The sequence below is a fragment of the Pongo abelii genome, chromosome 2, assembly GCF_028885655.2.
Source record: "Pongo abelii isolate AG06213 chromosome 2, NHGRI_mPonAbe1-v2.0_pri, whole genome shotgun sequence".
In the NCBI taxonomy this organism is placed as follows: domain Eukaryota; kingdom Metazoa; phylum Chordata; class Mammalia; order Primates; family Hominidae; genus Pongo; species Pongo abelii.
Window position 1 is genome coordinate 69,778,373 of NC_085928.1, and position 19,095 is coordinate 69,797,467.

A 19,095-nucleotide genomic window follows, 5' to 3' on the forward strand; every position below is an offset into this window, starting at 1 on the left:
AAAAGAACAGTGGCCAATTTCTTATACTTGGCGTATGTTCCTAATCCCTGGTAATAAACATGGTAAACTGGCTTGCGGCATTTGGCTCAGGCCTTATACCTATGAAGGACCCTGCCTTCTTCTTAAAACCACTTTATTGAGTTATAGATCACACACCACACAATTTACCCTTTTGAAGTGTACAGCTGAGTGATTTTTTTGCGTATTCACAGATATGTGCAACCATCACCATGGTCAATTTGAGAACATTTTCATCACCTTGAAAAGAAGCCCTGTACCCTTTAGCTATCACTCCTTACACCCTCCCATCCCTACCCCCCAAATTGCTCCCAGCCCTAGTCAATGCAACTGTAAATCTACCCACTGTCTCTATGGATTTGTCTATTCTGGACATTTTATATAAATGGAATTATATAATACGTGGCCTTTCTCTTAGCACAGTTTTCTAGGTTCAGCCATGCTGTAGCATGAATCAGTACTTAATTTTTGATGGCTGAATAATATTCCATCACATGAAAATGCCAGACTTTGTTTATCCATTTGTCAATTGATGGACATTTGGGTTGTTTCTACTTTTCAGCTATGATATAATACTGCTGCAAACATGTGTGTGCAAGTTTTTGTATAGAGAAGTTTTCATTTCTCTTGAGTATATACCCAGGAGTGGAATTGCTGGGTCATATGCTAACTCTCTGTCAGTCATTTAAGGAACTGCCAGACTGTTTTCCAAAATGACCACACCATTTTGCAATATCATCAGCAATGTATGAGGATTCCAATTTATCCATATCCTTGCCAGTACTTGTTATTATCTGACTTTTTGATTCTTGCCATCCTAGTGGATGTGAAGTGGTATCTTATTGAGGTTTGGATTTGAATTTCTCTGATGACTGATAATGTTCATCATCTTTTCATGTGCTTTTTGGTCACTTGTATATTTTTCTTCAGATCCTTTGCCCATTTTTAAATTTGATTATTTGCCTTTTTATTATTGAGTTGTAACAGCTCTTTATATATTCTAGATCATAACAGCTCTTTATATATTCTAGATCTAAGTCCCATATCAGATATACAGTTTCCAAATATTTTCTCCCATTCTGTGGCTTGCCTTTTTATTGGTGATACCCTTTGAAGCACAAAAGTATTTCATTTTGATTGAGTTCCATTCATCTATTTTTTCTTTTGTTGCGCATGCTTTTGGTGTTATATCTAAGAGGCCTTTGGCAAATCCAAGTTCATGAGGATGTATTCCTGCATTTTCTTTTAAGAGTTTTAGAGTTTTAGGTCTTACATTTAGATCTTTGATCTATTTTGAGTTAATTTTGGTATAAGATAATGGTCAAACTTTATTCCTTTGTATGTGGCTCTCCAGTTGTCCCAGCACTATTAGTTGAAAAAAATTATCCTTTTCCACATTGAATGGTCTTAGCACCCTTGTTAAAAAAAGTCCTTTGACTATAGGTGTATGGGTTTATTTTTGAACTCGCAGTGCTATTCCACTGACTTATATGTCTATCTCTGTGTCGGTACTATACTGTCTTCATTACTGTTGCTTTGTAGTAAGCCTTGAAATTGGGATGTTTAAGTCCTCCAACTTTGTCTTTCGTTTTCAAGATTGTTTTGGCTATTCTGGGTTTCTTGTGATTACATATGAATTTTAGAATCAGCTTGTCAATTTCTACAAAGAAGTTAGCCAGGATTCTGATAGGGATTGCATTAAATCTGTAGGTCAGTTGGAAATATCACCCTCTTAGTAGTGTTAAGTCTTCTGATCCATAAACACAGAATGTTTTGCCAGTTATTTAGATCTTTAATTTTTTTCAACAATGATTTGTAGTTGCCAGAGTGGCAACTACAGAGTGCCTTTTATCCTTTTATCTTGAAAGGATATTAGATTTTGTCAGTGCTTTATTCCTCTGTATTTTATTCTTTTTATGCTAATGTAAGTGAAATTGTTTTCTTAATTTCACTTTTGAATTGTTCATTATGAGTGTATGGAAATATAATTGATTTTAATATATTGCTCTTGTATCCTGCAACCTTGCTGAACTTATTCATCCAGTCAAATAGTTTTTAGTGATTTCCTTATGATTTTTTAAATATATAAGATTATATTGTCTATGAATAGATAGATTTTTACTTCTTTTTCAATTTGGATACCTTTTATTTCTTTTTCTTGCCCAGTTGGCCCAGCTAGAATCTCCAGTACAACACTGAAGTGATGAGAGTGAACATCCTTGTCTAACTCCTGATCTTATGGGGAAAGCATCCAGTATTTCACCGTTAAGTATGATGTTAGCTGTGGGTTTTTCATAGATGCCATTTGTCAGGTTGAGGAAGTTCCCCTCTATTCCTAGTTTGTTGAGTGTTTTATCTTGAAGGGATATTAGATTTTGTCAGTGTTTTTTCTTCATCTATTAAGATGATTGTGTGATTTTTGTTTTTTATTTTACTGATAAGATGCATTACATTAATTATTTTTAGATGTTAAACCAATTTGGCAGTCCTGGGATAAATTCCACTTGTGCATGGAGCATAGCTCTTTTTATGCTACTGCATTTGGCTTGCTAGTGATTTTTTTTTTTTTTTTTTTTTTTGAGATGGAGTCTCACTCTGTCACCCAGGCTGCAGTGCAGTGGCGCAATCTTGGCTCACTGCAACCTCTGCCTCCTGGGTTCAAGTGATTCTCCTGCCTCAGCCTCCAAAGTAACTGAGATTACAGGTGCCCAATATCATACCAGGCTGATTTTTTGTATTTTCAGTAGAGACAGGATTTTGCCATATTGCAGGCTGATCTCAAACTCCTGACCTCAAGTTATCCGCCCAGCTCTGCCTCCCAAAGTGCTGAGATTACAGGCATGAGCCACTGTGCCTGGCCGGGTTTGCTAGCATTTTATAGAGGATATTTGCATTCATGTTCATAAGAAATGCTGGTCTGTAGTTTTCTTGTGATATCTTTGTCTGGTTTTGGTATCAGGGTAATACTTGCCTGGTGAAATTAGTTGAGCAGTGTTCCCTTCTCTTCTAGTTTTTGGAAGACTTTATAAGGAATTATTACTAATTCTTTTTTAAATGTTTGGTAGAATTCAACAGTGTAGCCATCTGGGCCTGGGCATTTATTTGTGGGTAGTTTTTTGATGATTGATTCAATCTCTTGTTATAAGTATATTCATTTTTTTTCTTCTTAAGTCAGTTTCAATAGTTTGTTTCTTTCTAGGAATTTATTAATTTCATCTAAGATATCCAACTTGTTGGCATATAATTGTTCATAGTACTTCTTTATGATCCTTTTTCTCCTGTAAAATAATGGTAGTAACGTCCCCTCTTTCATATCTGATTCTAATAATTTGAGTCCTCTCTCTTGTTTTCTTGGTTTATTTAGCTAATGGCTTGTCAATTTCATTGATCTTTTCAAAGAACCAGCTTTTGGTTTTATGATTTTCTCTATTGTTTTTCTATGCTCTATTTTATTAATTTCTGCTCTAATCTTTATTATTTCCTTCCTTCTGCTAGCTCTAGGTTTAGTTTGCAGTTTTTTTTCCAGTGTCTTAAGGTAGAAGTTTAAGTTATTGATTTGAGGTTTGATTTTTTTTCCCTAATATAAGCATTTACAGTCATACATTTCCTTCTAAGCACTGCTTTAGCTGCATCCCATAAGTTTTGATATGTTGTATCTTCATTTTCATTCATCTCAAAGATTTCTCTTTTGATTTTTTTCTTCAACCATTAGTCATTTAGCAGTATGCTGTATAATTTTTGCCTATTTGTCAGTTTCCCAGTTTTTTTCCCGCTATTGATTCCTACTTTAGAAGAAACTTCTTCTATAGAAGAAACCAATAATTTTATCCTACTGTGGTAGAAGAACACATTTTGTATTATTTGTATCATTTTGAATTATTGAGGTTTGTTTTATGGACTAGCATAGGGCATACCCAAGAGAATGTTCCATGTGCAGTTAAAAAGAATAGTCTCTTGCTGAGTGGCGGGTTCTATACATGCGTGTTAGGTCTAGTTGGTTTATAGTGTTGTTTAAGTCTTCTATTTCCTCTTTGATCCTCTGTCTAGTTGTTCTTTCCATTATTGAGAATGGGGTATTGAAGTCTCTAACAATTATTTTTGAATTTTCTATTTCTTTCTTTGTTTTTGTCCATTTTTGCTTCATGTATTTTGCTGCTCTTTTATTAGGTACATTTTGCTTATAATTGTTTATATCTTGATAGATCAAAATTTTTATCATTATGAAATGCTGCTGTTTATCTCTAGTAGTATTTTTAGTTTTAAAGTCTATTTTATCGATATTAGTATAGTCATTCTAGCTTTCCTGTGGTTCCAGTTTGCATAATATATTTTTCTATCCTTTCACTTTCACTCTAATTGTATCTTTGAATCTAAAATGTATCTTTTAAATTATGTTATTTTATCCAGTCTGATAATCTCTGCATTTTAATTGGATTGTTTAATCCATTCACATTTAATATTATCACTTATATAGTTGGATTTATGTCTGCCACTTTACTTTTTGTTTTCTATGTGTCTTATATCTTTTTTGTTCCTCTATTCCTTCTTTACCGATTTCTTTTGCATATTTTCTAACATAGCATTTAGTGAATATTTTCTAATACAGCATTTAAACTTCTTTAATGATGTTTTCACTATATTTTTGAGTTATTTTTAGAAGTTTTATTTAATTTTTGATGGACAGATAATTGGACATATTTATTGGATACAATGTGATATTGCAATACATGCATACATTGTGTAATGATTAAATTCGGGTAAGCAGTATATTCATCATGTTATAAATATATTGTTTCTTTGTGGTGTGAACATTCAAAATCTCCTCTATTCCAGCTATTTTGAAACATACAATACATTATTGTTAACTATAGTCAACCTACTGTAAAATAGAACACCAGAACTTATTTATCCTAACTAACTCTAACATTGTACCTGTTGAGCAATCGCTCCCCATATCCCCTCCCCTTCCTTCCTAGCCTCTGACAACCAGTATTCTGCTCTTACTATTTTTGAGTTATTTTTTAGTAGTTTCTCTAAGGTTTACCATATACATCTTATTTGAATGAGCTTCTATTTATACTAACTTAATTTCAGTGACATATGGAAATATTACTCTGTGGGATGACAGTGGTTTTGGTGGGGTTCTCCTTCCCTGAGATGACAGTGGTTTTGGTAGAAGTCTCTTTCCCTGATCCTTTCTGGCTGTTAATCTCTGCTAATTGCTGGATGATTGCTATTCTTTCAACAGTGCCCTTGGTCCTAAATTGCTCTACAAATTAGTGCAGTCAAATTCTGTCCCCATTATAGGGATAGTTTCTGAAGTCAGTGTTTGATATTTGTTCTGATCCCAGGAGTACTTCTCCTGGCTGTCTTATTCCCTAGTTCTCCTCTGCTAACTATGGGTTATAGTCTAGCTTCTATGTTCATTAAATTCATGAACCATCACTGGATTGCCCTTCAACACAACCTCCACTGTTCTTGAGAGTCCCCTTCGACTTGAACTTCTCCAAGCTCTGTTGCAACTGAAGTCAATTCCTTTGGGATAAGATTAGGAGCTGTCTGTTTTACGGGATGCTTCTCCCCCATGGGAAAATCTCTAAGCCAGGACTCTGAGACTGGGGATGGAGACAATGGCATTTTCTGAGTGATGTCCTCACTGAGTGCTTTGTGGAGGGGCAGCCAGAGATCCTCTTAACTTACCTCTCCTGCCATGCAACCACCACCTCACAAGCTGGGGCAAGGTTGAGAGGACCCCCACATTTTCAGTGGTGCCATGCCCAAAGTACAGCCACCATTCCATGAGTAGGGGTTGTGTGGAAGAATGAAGCCCTGGTCTCTCCACTCCACTCACCTGGGACTTAGCCTCAGCAACAGGTAGTGGGAGCAGGATGAGAATCACTGAGCTTCTGCTCCTTCCAGGAAGAAAGCCCTGTGACTAGAAGGTGGTAAAGGGAGAGGAAGCCCTGTGTTCTTGACTGCAGTCATCTGGATTGGAGCCTCCATCTCCCCAAGCTTGGAGCAGGAGTAGAGGGAGGGAGCAGTCTTGGTTCAAATAACAGATATTTTCACCTTTCTCACTAAATTTTTATAGATTTTCTTGAATAGATGTTTCTTCATTTGCTTTTTGCCCTTAGGACCATTTACAGGGGCTTGAAATATTTTTTTCTTTTTCTTTTTCTATTTTTTCTTGAGTTTCCCTGGGGAGCTCTTCATGCTGTCATCCCAGAAGTCGGTCTCACTCCTTTGCTTTTAAATTAAATCTAAATCTCAATATCAGCTGGTGCCACCACCGAATACAAAGAAAGAACCCAAGGTCATGAGTGAGAAGGGGAGAAAAGAGGGACCCTGTAAACAGGCCCTGGCTTCTGTCATTACTCTCATCACAGGGAGGATGAGGGAGAAGAGAAGGTACACCCACATTCTCAGCCTTTGATACAGTGACTTGGCCTCTAGTAAAGTGGACTGGTTGCATGAGATTAGTGTTCTCACTTCTGGGGATGAAGTAGGGGGTGGGGTGGGCAGAGGGACATGAAGTAGTATTGAGAGGAATGGAGCCATCCCCTCTTTCATGCAGGCAGGACTCATGACCTGTAACAGAGTTCTCTGGAATGGCATGGCTAGAGAGAGGAATTTGATGGGTAGAGAAGGATAAATGTCCAACCTTCAGATTCTGAAACAAAAGCAAAGCTTCAACGTGTCTTTTCATCTCCAGAAAAGCGCATGTCTAGCCCATGCTAGTTCAGAGGCTGGACCAGTGTAGCAGCCTCTGAACCACTGCTGCCTCCAGCCTCTCCCCTCCAATCCCTCCACTGCTCTTCTTTGCCACTGCAGTGATTTTCCTAAAATGTGATTCCAGCCAGGCCCCTACAGAGACAGTCTCAACCTCTCCTCTAGCTCAAGGGCTGGGCTGTTCATCTCTTCCCTCACCATAGAGCCCACAGGGTTTTTACCTGGTACAATTAGCCTCTCAATACACAGGAGTTGAATTGCATCAAACACAGAGCATTGTGTATCTATATAGTCACATTTACACTGTACGGATGCAAAGACCTTGTGGCAGGAATAAGCTTAGCACAATTCAAAAACATCTAGAAGCCTCTATTAATGATATCTGGAGCCTGAGCTCAGATGTTAGCTCATCACTGTATCTACTGGTGTGACCCAACCCTAGGTCCATCATTCAATCCAGCTTCAGTTCCCTCATCTATGAAATGAGGGTAGTGCCTCAAATGTTGTTTTGGGATTAAATGTGATAATGTAAGTAGAACACCTGGTACCAGTAAAAGCTTAATTTGTTCATGCAAGCAATAAATATGTATTGAGTGCCTGTTTGTCCCAGGGTCTGTTCTAGGAGTCAGAATATAGTAGGAAAGAAAAGAAAATCTCTGTCCTAATGGTACCCACACTTTAGTAGGAAAGATTGATAGTAAAGTTTCAAAATTATATGTGTGTGTATACATATATGTATATGTGTATATATGTGTATATATACATATATATATATACACACACATACCCACACCACAAACACATAAATACACACATCATACACGCACACATAAATTTCAGGTTGTGATAAGTGCCATGAAGAGAAATAAAGCAAGAGAAGGTGTTAGAAAGTGATTTGGAAGTTGAGGCTCTTGTAGTTGGGAGTGGCTGGGAAAGGCCTTGGTAAGGCAATGACATTTGAGTACAGACCTGAATGAAATTAGCAAATGGTACATAGCATTAATACATATTTGTTGAGTGTGGATGAATGCAAAGATCTGGGAGAAAGGCATCCCAGGGAGAAGCAATAGGAAGTACAAAGGCCCTGTAACGGGAAGACACTTGTCATGTTTTAAAAGCATCAAGAAGGCTCTGTAGCTGAGGGTGGTGGCTCACGCCTGTAATCCCAGCACTTTGGGAGAACCAAGGCAGGAGGATTGCTCGAGTCCAGAAGTTTGAGACCAGCCTGGGCAACATAGTGAGACCCCCGTTGCTACAAAAACTTAAAAAATTAGCTGGGCATGGCAGCATGTGCCTGTGGTCCCAGCTACTCAGGAGGCTGACGTGGAAGAATTGTTTGATCTCAGGAGGTTCAGCCTGCAGTGACTCGTGATTGTACCACTGCATTCCAGCCTGGGTGACAGAGTGAGACCCTGTCTCAAAAAAAAAAAAAAAAAAAAACTCTATGAATATTTATGCTGAAGTGTTTAGAGATAAAGTATACTGATGTTTATAACTTAATTTAAAAATCATTAAAAAATAAGATGGATAGATAGAGGGGTGGATAGATATATGATAAATCCAGCATCGTCAAATGTGCATAGTGGAATTTAGTTGTGTTCCATGCATGTTCACTGTGAAATTCTTTCAATTTTACTTTGTGTTTAAAAAATGTCATACTAGGATGTTGGAGGAAAAACATCAAGAAAGTTAGTGAGGCAAGAGCAGATTGAGCTAGTGAAGGAGAGAGAGAGACAGAGAAGATGAAGTCTCAGAGGTCTCTGCGATCAAGATCCTGGAGGGCCTTATGAGCAGTGGGAAGACACTGGGGTTTTGTTCCAGGATCCATGGGAAGCCTTCTGAGGATTCTGAACAGGGGAGTTTCATGATCTGATTGGATGATTGTAAAGGACCCTCTAGGCTGCTGTGGGGAGAAGCGGCTCTACCTAAGCAAGTATGGAAGTAAAGAGGGTGGCATGGGAGGTGGTGAGCCATGGTCAGATCCGGGGGACACTCTGAAGGAGTCGCTAATGGATGAGGTGCGCAGAGCCATGCCAGGGCATTGGCCTGGGTGAGCAGGTAGACAGCAGTTCTGTTTCCTGAGATGGGGAAGATGAGGGAATGAAGTAAGTTTGGGTAACAGAGCGTGGGAGAGTGATGAGGGGGAGAAACATATTCTGTTTCAGGCACGAGAAGCCCAAATAACAGACTTAGTAATCAATGGGAGCTGTTATTACTGTTTCCACCACACACCTTATGTAACGATGTCTGCAAACACACGTGCTTTGTCTGAGCTGGAGGTTCAGCCCTGTTCCTCCTGTTTTCTTTCCCTCACATTTTCTGCTCCCCCTGCTGCCCCACTCTTTCAACTTCAGGCTGCTGTCCAGTGACTGCTGGAGGCTCTGGTGATGGTAAAGGCAGAAACCGGAGGCAGCCCCTCTATGCCCCTCTGAGTATCAGAAAACCTCTGCTTAGGTCAGCACCTTTCTTAATTTTTGGAATCTGGGTCAGAGGAAGTCCCTGGGCGAACCCAGGAGTACGCAGCTGTCTGGGCTCAGCTCCTGCCCTTGCAAACCCTCCGGCCTTTCTGACTCTTGTAACGAGGCAGGCAGACGGGCTAGCGGGCAGTTCCAGCACACGGCCGGATGTGAGATCCAAAGATGCTGCAGAGAGAAGGACCAAGATATCTGTTTGTTTTACTGAGAATGTGACTCTGAGTCAAGATCTGAGTTAATTTGACCCATTTAGTGGTGCTGTCATTTCCCCACCTCCTTCCCTCCTTCCTTCTCTCCCAACACCCAGGTTAGAATAGCATTTAAAGACATTTGTCAGGTAGCCAGCTGGGGAAGCTGACTTGACTGAGGCCTGCTCCCTGCAGAAGGCTGCCTCAGTCACTAAGAGCTAAATACATCCCAAAGCCACTGCATCTCATGGGGACACAAGCGTGGTCTTCTTGAGCCAATTGCTTCCAGAGGGGAGCCCTGGTGCATGTGTGTGGTGGGGAGTGATGGGGAGTGAACAAGGGAGTTTCCTCCTCCTGTTCTTTGATTTTCCATGCCATCCGTGGCCCTTAGAAGTGCACCAGCCTCTGGTAACAACATGTGCGTAACTCTTATAGGGTACTATGTGCCAGACACTGTTACAAGCACTTCATGTATATTCACTCACCTAATCCTTCTAATAACCCTGTAAGATAGGTTCTATTTATTACCATTTCCATTTAACAGATGAGGAAACTGAGGCATAGAAAGAAAAACTATCCCAAGGTCACACAACTAAAAAGTGATAAAGCCAAATGTTCTGAGCTTAACTATGTGATGGACAGGTGGATGAATAGATCGATGAAGACAAGATTGTCCACAGTGAATGGAGCAGATAGAGAGCCCCAAGAAAGCTCAGCATGGGGAAGCTATCTGCAGGCTAGAGAGAGAGCAGAGTTGCTTTTGTTACTCTTTTGTTCTATTAAAATAAAAAAAAGTAAGAATTATAATGTTAAACCTCTTTGTGCTTACTTTAAAATATTAAAACATTAATACCTATACAAAATCAGTTTTCTACCACATATGGACACTTCTTAGGGTAGAAACTATAAAACAGGTGGAATAAACTGTAGGCACAATCCCCTGCTCCCCAAAAAGTCTCTTTCCCAAATATCACTAGTTGTATGGTCCTTAAACCATATAGTTTAAACCACTTAAACTCTCTGCAGTTTAACGTCTCTTCTCTGGACCCATCCCATAGGCCAGATCCATTAATAATTATAATCACAGTCATGACAGCTGCTGTCAACCGAATACCTGATGAATATCTGTACTAAGCTATGCACTTTTGTACAAGAACTTTTGTTTGTTTGTTTTGAGACAGGGTCTTGCTCTGTCACCCAAGCTGGAGTACAGTGGCATGATCATGGCTCACTGCAGCCTCAACCTCCCAGGCTCAAGTGATCTTCCTGCCTTGGGCCCTAGAGTAGCTGGCACCACAGGCACATGCTACCATGCCCAGCTAATTAAAAAATTTTTTTTTTTTTGGAAATGAGGTCTCACTATATTGCCCAGGCTGGTCTCAAACTCCTGGACTCAAGCGATCCTCCCGCCTCAGCCTCCCGAAGTGTTGGGCTTATAGGCATAAGCTACCATGCCCAGCCTCTGTTCCTCTTATAAAGACACCAGCCCTAGGATTATGACCCCACCATTATGACCTCATTTAACTTTAATCACCTCATTTACATTAACTAAAGCCTCTAAAATACAGTCACGTTGTGGGTGAGGGCTTCAACATATAGATTTGAGGGAGACACAATTCAGTCCTTAACAATGAGCTTTGAAGAGTCTGGGTACCCTTAAAATCCTGTATCGGATTTTGCAGATTAGAGTCTGCATACATGATGTGGCCTCTCAAAAGATTAAAAATTACTAAAAGTATTATAAATGACAAAGAGGAAAAGGGTGCATAGAAAAATAAGAATATTAATAGAACTTGTGTTAAGGGGTAGAAGAAAAAGAAAATTCTACAATATTGTCTTAATGAGCATTAAAAAGTAGAGAACAAGAAGGGCAGTGGAAAAGGAGCATGTATCAGCTCCCTCTTTACATTTTGAGGGTTTGATGGTTTGCCTGAGTTCACAGGGTGGAGAGTGGATCTGAATCTAGGACCCCAGGGTCCTGAGCCCCAGCCCACCCGGTGTTCTGTCCATGTTCTCACCAGCTGTGCAGTCTATCCTTCCCCAGAGAAGCCAGGGCCATCTGAGTGAGGCTCCTGAGCTGCCGCTCTGCTGACCTCAGAGATGCTTTTTCCCTTGATTTCCTTCCAGAAGTGGAGCAGATCGAGGCTATCGCCAAGTTTGACTACATGGGGCGGTCCCCGCGTGAGCTATCCTTCAAGAAGGGGGCCTCACTGCTCCTATACCACCGCGCCTCGGAGGACTGGTGGGAGGGCCGGCACAACGGCGTGGATGGACTCATCCCCCATCAGTACATAGTTGTGCAGGACATGTGAGTGGAGTCAAGACTTCTGTGAAGAATGCCGAAATAGATTAGTGATGTCTGGGATGGGCACCATAGGGGAGTGCTAGCTTGTATGCCAGCGATTTGCTCTCCTTGATATCATACGCTTGTTCTTCTCTAACAATGGGTACTATCTAACTTCCCTTTAAATGGTGATCCACTTAACAGATATCCAAATTCCTCCTTCTGAGCACACAGAAACGGTGTTGGGTGCCTCTGGCCTACATCCTGATGCAGCTGACAGCCCCCGGGGCGTCCCATCACCCACCAGGGCTCTCAGTATCCAGGGGATCCTGCCATGTGCCTCCACCTCCTAGGCCTCCCCTGTCTACCGTTCTATACTCCAGAGGTAGCTCCCTTAGGGGATGGGCAGAAACATGCCCTTGTTTCTGATTAATAGGGTACTATTTTAAAAAAAAATAATTTCAGGGGTTAAAGAAAAAGAGCCCTGCATCCCAAATGCCTAGTCCTACCACAAAAAGTCTGCACTTTCCATTCCTTTGAAAGCCATGGAAGCTTCCAGTGCACACATTCCTTGGGAGCTCTGGTCAGGCTCGGCAGAACAGATTTACCATAGATGCAGCCACCAAGCTGAGCCTCAAGGGAAGGGGATCAAAAGCCCACATTGTGATGGGAGAGAGGAGGTCTCAGCCAGAGAAAAGGCCAGGGCCAAGCAGACTGCCAGAGGAATGCTATAGTGGAGGGCCCTTGGCAGCCTCCCGAAGTCCCCAGACCTCTGAGATCAGGGACAAGTCACCACAGCAGAGAGCCATGGAAGGAGGCCGGCAGGGCACCCCAACAAGCTTGTGAGCCACCTCACAGTGGACCAAGCCCTGGGTGAGGAGGTCAGGGGCAGAGGCAGCTTCTTCCTCCCTTGCTTAGCCAGAAGCCATTTCTCATGGAGTCACACAGAGACTCAGCACTCAGCCCTCGGTGCTCAGCCTGCGGACTCTATCCCCCCATTTCTCCAACACGCCCTGCAGCATTTAGCTTGTCCTAGCCTGGAGCTGCCTGGGAATGAACAAGCTAGAAGAGAAAAAAGGAGGAGGTAGGTGTGGGACAGAAGAGGGTCCCAGCTGCGGAAACTGACCAGGAGTGTTGCAATGGGCATGCGTGGTGGGAAGGCACCCGGTGGGCAGTGGCCTAGCAAGCGCTGTGGGCACAAAGTAACCATAAGTTGTGTTAATTCAGCCCCTCAGACACATATCAGGGAGCCCTGTATATGCTGGGTTCTCTGGGGGAAGGTGCCTCCAATTCATGTCTGTCTTCTCCCCAGGGATGATGCCTTCTCCGACAGCCTGAGCCAGAAGGCTGACAGCGAGGCCAGCAGTGGGCCATTGCTGGATGACAAGGCCTCTTCCAAAAACGACCTCCAGTCCCCCACGGAGCACATCTCGGATTACGGCTTTGGGGGGGTGATGGGCCGGTAGGATATGCGGATTCATTTTTTCCCTGCTAGTGTCAATCCTGTTCATGTCTGATTTGGGAGAAGCACAAGGGCAGAGAGGAGAGAAGGAGCCTACTGCAGCCCCCTGTTCCCCACAAGATGCAATGGGCACACTGGGCGGGCTGGCTGGCATTGGCCCAAGAAGGCCAGGTATAAAACCATCCAGCCTGTGCTGCAGGGAGGAGGAGGAAAGACATGTGTTGGGAACTCAATGCTTTTTTATTTAAAATAATAATAATGTGTGAGAGAGATACAAATTGGCAAGTATTTTTCCTACCTCTCTCCAGTTCCTGCACCTCCTTCCAGCTTTCTGCTGTAGAACTGAGTTGTTACATTTAAAAATGTAAAGCTCACATATTCCCTGAAATGCACTACATAAACAGAAAACTCACACCTACTCATGTGTTGAAGGAAATTGACACTCGACTCCACCCACTTATTTGGAGGGAGTAGTATTACCAATTTCTTCGCTCCCTATGTGTGGGCCAGGCTGTGTCACATGACCTTTCTACCAGGCAAGGAGCTGTGCATGTCCTTCTGAGAACAGGTATAATCCAAAGTATGTGGTTATTTATTACAAAATTAATGAGGAAATAAGAAGAAAAGAAAAGAAAAGCTGACAGTTTCTCACTGCCTTTTTAGTCACACTCTCAAAATGTCATATTCTATGTTTTTTCCAGTGGAGGGGTCATGTGATCAACCCACACATGTGGGTATTTGCAGATAGACCCCCAAAAAATCAGTCGCAGTGGGAACACACAATTTATGAATTTATTTCAGCAAAAGTCCTGATGCCTCTTTTCTGCAGATTCTGTTCAGTTCAGCAGATAGCTTGGGGCACTCTGGTAGAATTGAGAAGGGCAGGGAAGTGGAACGCTGGCGTAGGTAGACAGAGAAGTTATGGTCCCCTGACTTCTAGGAGGACCATATCTTCTGCCTCTCTTTTCCTCCCCCTCGTCCCCCCCCCCCCCACCTCCTTCATTCTTGTTCTTTCTTTCTAAGTACTGCTTCCTTTCCAATACCTATGCTTTGGTCCTGCTGGGGCACCTACAAGCACTGCTTAGCTTGGCTGGTGGCACTAGGATCTGAATCACTATGGTCCCTAGTCATAATCCATTCCCAACACACGGTCCCTCTCCCTCTCCCCTCACCACTTCTAGCCCTTCAGACTCTTGGTGACCTCTGTAGGATGCAGCAAAATCTCCTGTGTATAGAACCTCTTATCTTCAAGGTGCTTTCAAACCCACTTGAAGCAAAGGTAAAGGGTGGGCAAAGGATCTTACTTAGACCCACTTAACAGATTAATAAAGCGGGCTTGAGAGAGGACACAGGAAAGCATGCGGCAGACACAGGGCAAGAACTCACCCTCCTGAAACACAATCGAATCCCCTTTTCACTGCACCAGAGCCTCCCTGAAGTGGGAAAGGTATCCAAATGCACAAAAGGGCTGTCCAGCCATGCAGTGTTTACTCTTGAATGACTAGTTTTCCAAGATCCAAAAAAGCCTCATAGAAGGATCCCTCTTCTGGGGAGATTGGGGGTTGGGTGGCAACGTTAGAGTGTCTTCAGTTCCCAGGGGACCCCTCCTGGGCTTGCAGGGTGCTGGTAACTTTGGTACAGTCAAGCCTCAAAGCTTCAGACCAATTAGAAGCCCCTCAGAATCATGGAAATGTCTGAACTGCTTCAGAGGGTATCATGAGCCCAACTAACCATCACCAAAGCGTTTCCAGGGTTGGAATCCTGTAGGCCTTGACTTAGCATGTAGACCAGATGCATTTTGCGGTTGGCAGCACAGCTGTCTGTGGCCTGGAAGCACCATGTTCCAAATGCTTTCATGTTTGCAGATTAGACCTCCCCCTGCTGCTGAGCTGTGTGCTGAGCCAGGTCTTTCATTATGGAATCGTGGGGTCTGGCTGAATGAGGCTTTACTGTACCCGCTCCTTAGACTAGCGTGTAGTGTGTGGCATGGGGTTGACTCACCCATTCTGAGACTTGCCAGGTTTGACCTCTGCCCCATGCCCCTCGCCCCCTGGCTCCTTTGCAGAGTGCGGTTACGATCTGATGGAGCAGCCATCCCCAGACGCCGAAGTGGGGGCGACACACACAGCCCGCCCCGGGGCCTGGGCCCCAGCATAGACACGCCACCCCGGGCCGCTGCCTGCCCCAGCAGCCCCCACAAAATCCCCCTCACCCGGGGGAGGATCGAGAGCCCTGAGAAGCGGAGGATGGCGACGTTCGGGAGCGCTGGCAGCATCAACTACCCTGACAAGAAGGCGCTCTCCGAAGGGCACTCGATGAGATCGACCTGCGGTTCCACCAGGCACAGCAGCCTAGGGGACCACAAGTCCCTGGAGGCCGAGGCCCTGGCAGAAGTAAGGGCCAGCGGGAAGGCAGGCTGGGCAGCCAGACGCCCCAGAGGGCAGCGGGTGGGAATCTGTGGAGCAGGGAGCCACCTTGGCCTTTATGCCAGGCTCATGGCTAAGCCAGAGAACAGGAGAGTGAGTGGCCTCCCTGTCCCTTGCTGGGCTTCCTGTGGGAGTGGAGACTGGTTGGGAGCAGCCACTGCTAGGGTTCCTATAGAGGCTGAACACCCCCAGTGTCCAGGGCTGGAGAGGGCATTGGCCAGATTATGGGGCTGGGGTAATGGCAGGTCACTACACAAAATGATACGATTCAGTTTTTCACTCATTCATTCACTCATTCATTCATTTTTCTCTTCATTCATCTATTCATTCATTGGCAAATATTGATTGAGCATCTATCATGTGGCCGTCACCATGCTAGTCACTAACAGTAAAATGAAGACCTAAAATGGACTCAGGCCCTGCTCACATGGAGCTTACAGTTTAGAGAAGAAAGAGACATCAACAAATACACACACACAGTTGTGAAATAGTTGTTTGGTTGGGTGCCTTTAAGGAGTGGTCCAAAGTATTTTGAGAGCCTAAAATGTGAGGATTGCACCTAGGCAGGGAGAGACTTCTCTGGGGAGAAGGGTGGGCAGAGCTAAATAGCTGAAGCTGCAAGAGAAGAATGTTCCAGGTTCTTCTCAAGTGCTTAGAGGGTTGGCTTTTGTTTGTTTGTTTTGTATTTGGATGAAAAATCTATGTGATTTTTTTACATTTGCCAAATGAATAGAACTGTGATTTGTTTAACAATTTGCATAGCCGGTTTCATGGATTTTTTGACAGTTCTATCATATTTTGAGAAGTTTCCATTTTTTTTGTCTCTGTAATTTGGTGTGGGGGCCCATTATGTACCCTCTCCCTAATGTTCTCTCCCACATAAGGTAACAGAGACAATCAGAACCTTCTGGTCTGTGAGAATTTTACTGTGGAGAGTAGCCTTTGAATCCCTGTTCAAAAGGAGAAGGAGGAAGGGTGAGGAGCCATGAGCTGGTCTAGAGGAGACCAGGCAGGGTTCCCAGGGAATACGCAACACAGAAACAGCTCACCTAGCAATGAGTACTCCTGTTCACACCAGCAGGCTCTAGTTTGGCCCCATGCCCATTCCCAGGGGTTCCTGAAGATCAGTGCCTTCTGAGGAGGCATGCCAGCTGCTGGTCCCCCCCATACTTGAGGAAACATCACCCTAGCACTCACCATCATCTGGAAACTCTACCAGTCTAGAAAGTTCTACCAGTTATGATAGAGGATGGCCTGAGGCCTGCCCCAGAGCCCTTTACATTTATAAAGAATCAAATGTAGTCTAGAAAACTGTTTCTAAAAGTAGGTCTCACAGCAGAGTAGTTCCACAGGATGCTAGGGAGTGGGTAGGGAATACACGTTCTGTGGTCAGCAAGGTTTGGGGAATGCTGCTCTGATAAAGTTGAGTGGCTTCTCTGTAAGACTTCTTATAAAACCTTTAAAGCAGGCGCCCCTAGCCCCCGGGCCATGGATGGATCTGTGGCCTGTTAGGAACCAGACTGCACAGCAGGAGGTGAGCAGCGGGAGCCAGCATTATTGCGTGAGCTCTGCCTCCTGTCAGATCAGCGGGGGCATTAGATCCTCATAGGCCGTGAACCCTGTTGTGAACTGCGCATGTGAGGGATCTAGGTAGTGCTCTCCTCAGGAGAATCTAATGCCTGATCTGAAGTGGAGCAGTTTCATCCGAAACCATCCTCCTGACCCCCGTCTGTGGAAAAATTATCTTCCACGTAAACGGTCCCTGGTGCCAAAAAGGTTGGGAACCGCTGCTTTAAAAGATGTGCATTGTGAATCTCCAAGAAAGAAAACAGGGCATGCCCCATATCCCAGACTTCTTTGACCTTTATTCATGGAGCATTTTGCAAGACCTGCCCCTAGAATGCACTTGGGGACTGCTGCATGTGTTCTCAGTTTGCAGATGGATCTGCACCCTCTCTAGTTTGACAGCTGCCATCCAAGACCCCCTTTCACTAACGGAGGTCAAATAGGGAATTGTGGTAAGTGATATGTAAATAACCCATTGCCACTGGAGAGTTTCCAGCCTCAGCATTGGCTCTGATGAGCCCTTGACTTTGCAGGCTGCAAAGGGGAGTGGCAGCTGAAGAACCCCAAGTAGTAGGCCGAGTGACCCAAATTTCTTTGGTCTCAAAATGTCCCTTAGGATTTAGATGTGAACCCACTTAAAGAGGCTGTTTGGGGAACTCGCAACATGACCATCCAAAGTGGGAAGATCGAATTGGGGAGGAGATGAAAAGCAATCGTGGTCCCCACTCTGTCTCCCAGGGCCTCTCTGCCGCTCAGCTCTGGAGACTCACAGCACCACCTCTCGGACTAATGCAAGGCTGCAGCCTAAACAACTCAGCTGATCTTTCTCTGAGCTTTCTGTCTTTCCGCTTACTCTGCTGGGGTACAGTGGTGGGGGGGTGGGGATGGTGGTAGAGGGGCAATAATTTTATTTATTAAAGTTTCACCACGCAGCTCATGCTGGACTAGAGCAAATAGAGAGTAGTGAGGTCAGTAGGGGGCTTCCTTCAAGCAGAGTGGTTGATGATAGGGCAGCTCGGCTCCAGGAAAGCGGGCTGTGTCACTGCAGGGCTGGCACATAGCAGAGATGGAGAGAGGTCTGCCTTCCCTCCCTTCCTGCAGAAAATTGCCCCCACAGCGCCTCGTTTTGGATAAGGCACAAAAGACCCTTTCTTAAAGTTGCCAGTGTTCCGGGGCAAGGGATGAAACATCCTGGAGAAGCATACAAGCTAATATTAGCCATTAGCCAGACATTCATAGTCCCCTAACAAAAAGGATAGGCTGTGACAATGAGGGGAGCAAGAGCTGTGGACCCTGACCCCAGCCAGATCGAAGCCTGCCATGGGGCCTAGGGCAGGCAGGAAGCCATCTGCAGACAGGGGAAGGAGAGAATGTAAAAGACCAGGGTGGAGAAAGGGGCCGGCCCCAGCATCTCCAGGCTCCAACCCTACCATCTGTTTCACCAGACTCATACTTTTAATTTTTTATTTTTTTTAGGATTTGCAATAAAGCAAGCCTGTCTTAATAGTCATCATTCCTCCATGAGGTTATGCACAGTACCTACCAGTGGTGGCTTAGGCAGTATCCCTCACGGTGCCCTCGATGGCCAAGCCAGCTGGGCTCTGGCCCAGCTGAGCCTGAGCAGGTCCTCTCATGTCTGTCGGATGCGGAGGCATCCCAGTCAACAGTCATGGGAACCCGTGGGGCTCTTGGGCTAGAAGGATTTTGAAAACCACCATCTGGCAGTTTACAAAGCTTCATCACATCCATTATCTCACCCCATATTCACAGTAAATGTCTGGGATTGTAATAGATGAACAAAATATGGTGCCGAGTGATCGAGATTTGCTCAGGGTCACACGGCCAGCAACTGGCCACAGAGTCTTTTTACTCCAAAGTCCGGGGCCCTGTGGCCTGTCCAAGGGCTCTTGGGTTAAATGCTGCCTTCCAGCTACAGCACCACCTTGGG

At 44.1% G+C, this 19,095-nt stretch overlaps 1 protein-coding gene across 2 annotated transcripts in view; it reads left to right on the forward strand.

Moving 5' to 3' along the window:
* SRGAP3 (SLIT-ROBO Rho GTPase activating protein 3) overlaps positions 1-19,095 on the forward strand; it is a 271,705-nt gene that overhangs the window by 243,510 nt on the left and 9,100 nt on the right. For both annotated transcript variants that reach the window (XM_002813479.5, XM_002813478.5), the window contains exons 19-21: positions 11,537-11,717; positions 13,006-13,155; positions 15,221-15,548. In XM_002813479.5, the coding sequence (XP_002813525.1) occupies positions 11,537-11,717; positions 13,006-13,155; positions 15,221-15,548 (659 nt within the window). The remainder of the gene's footprint in view (positions 1-11,536; positions 11,718-13,005; positions 13,156-15,220; positions 15,549-19,095) is intronic.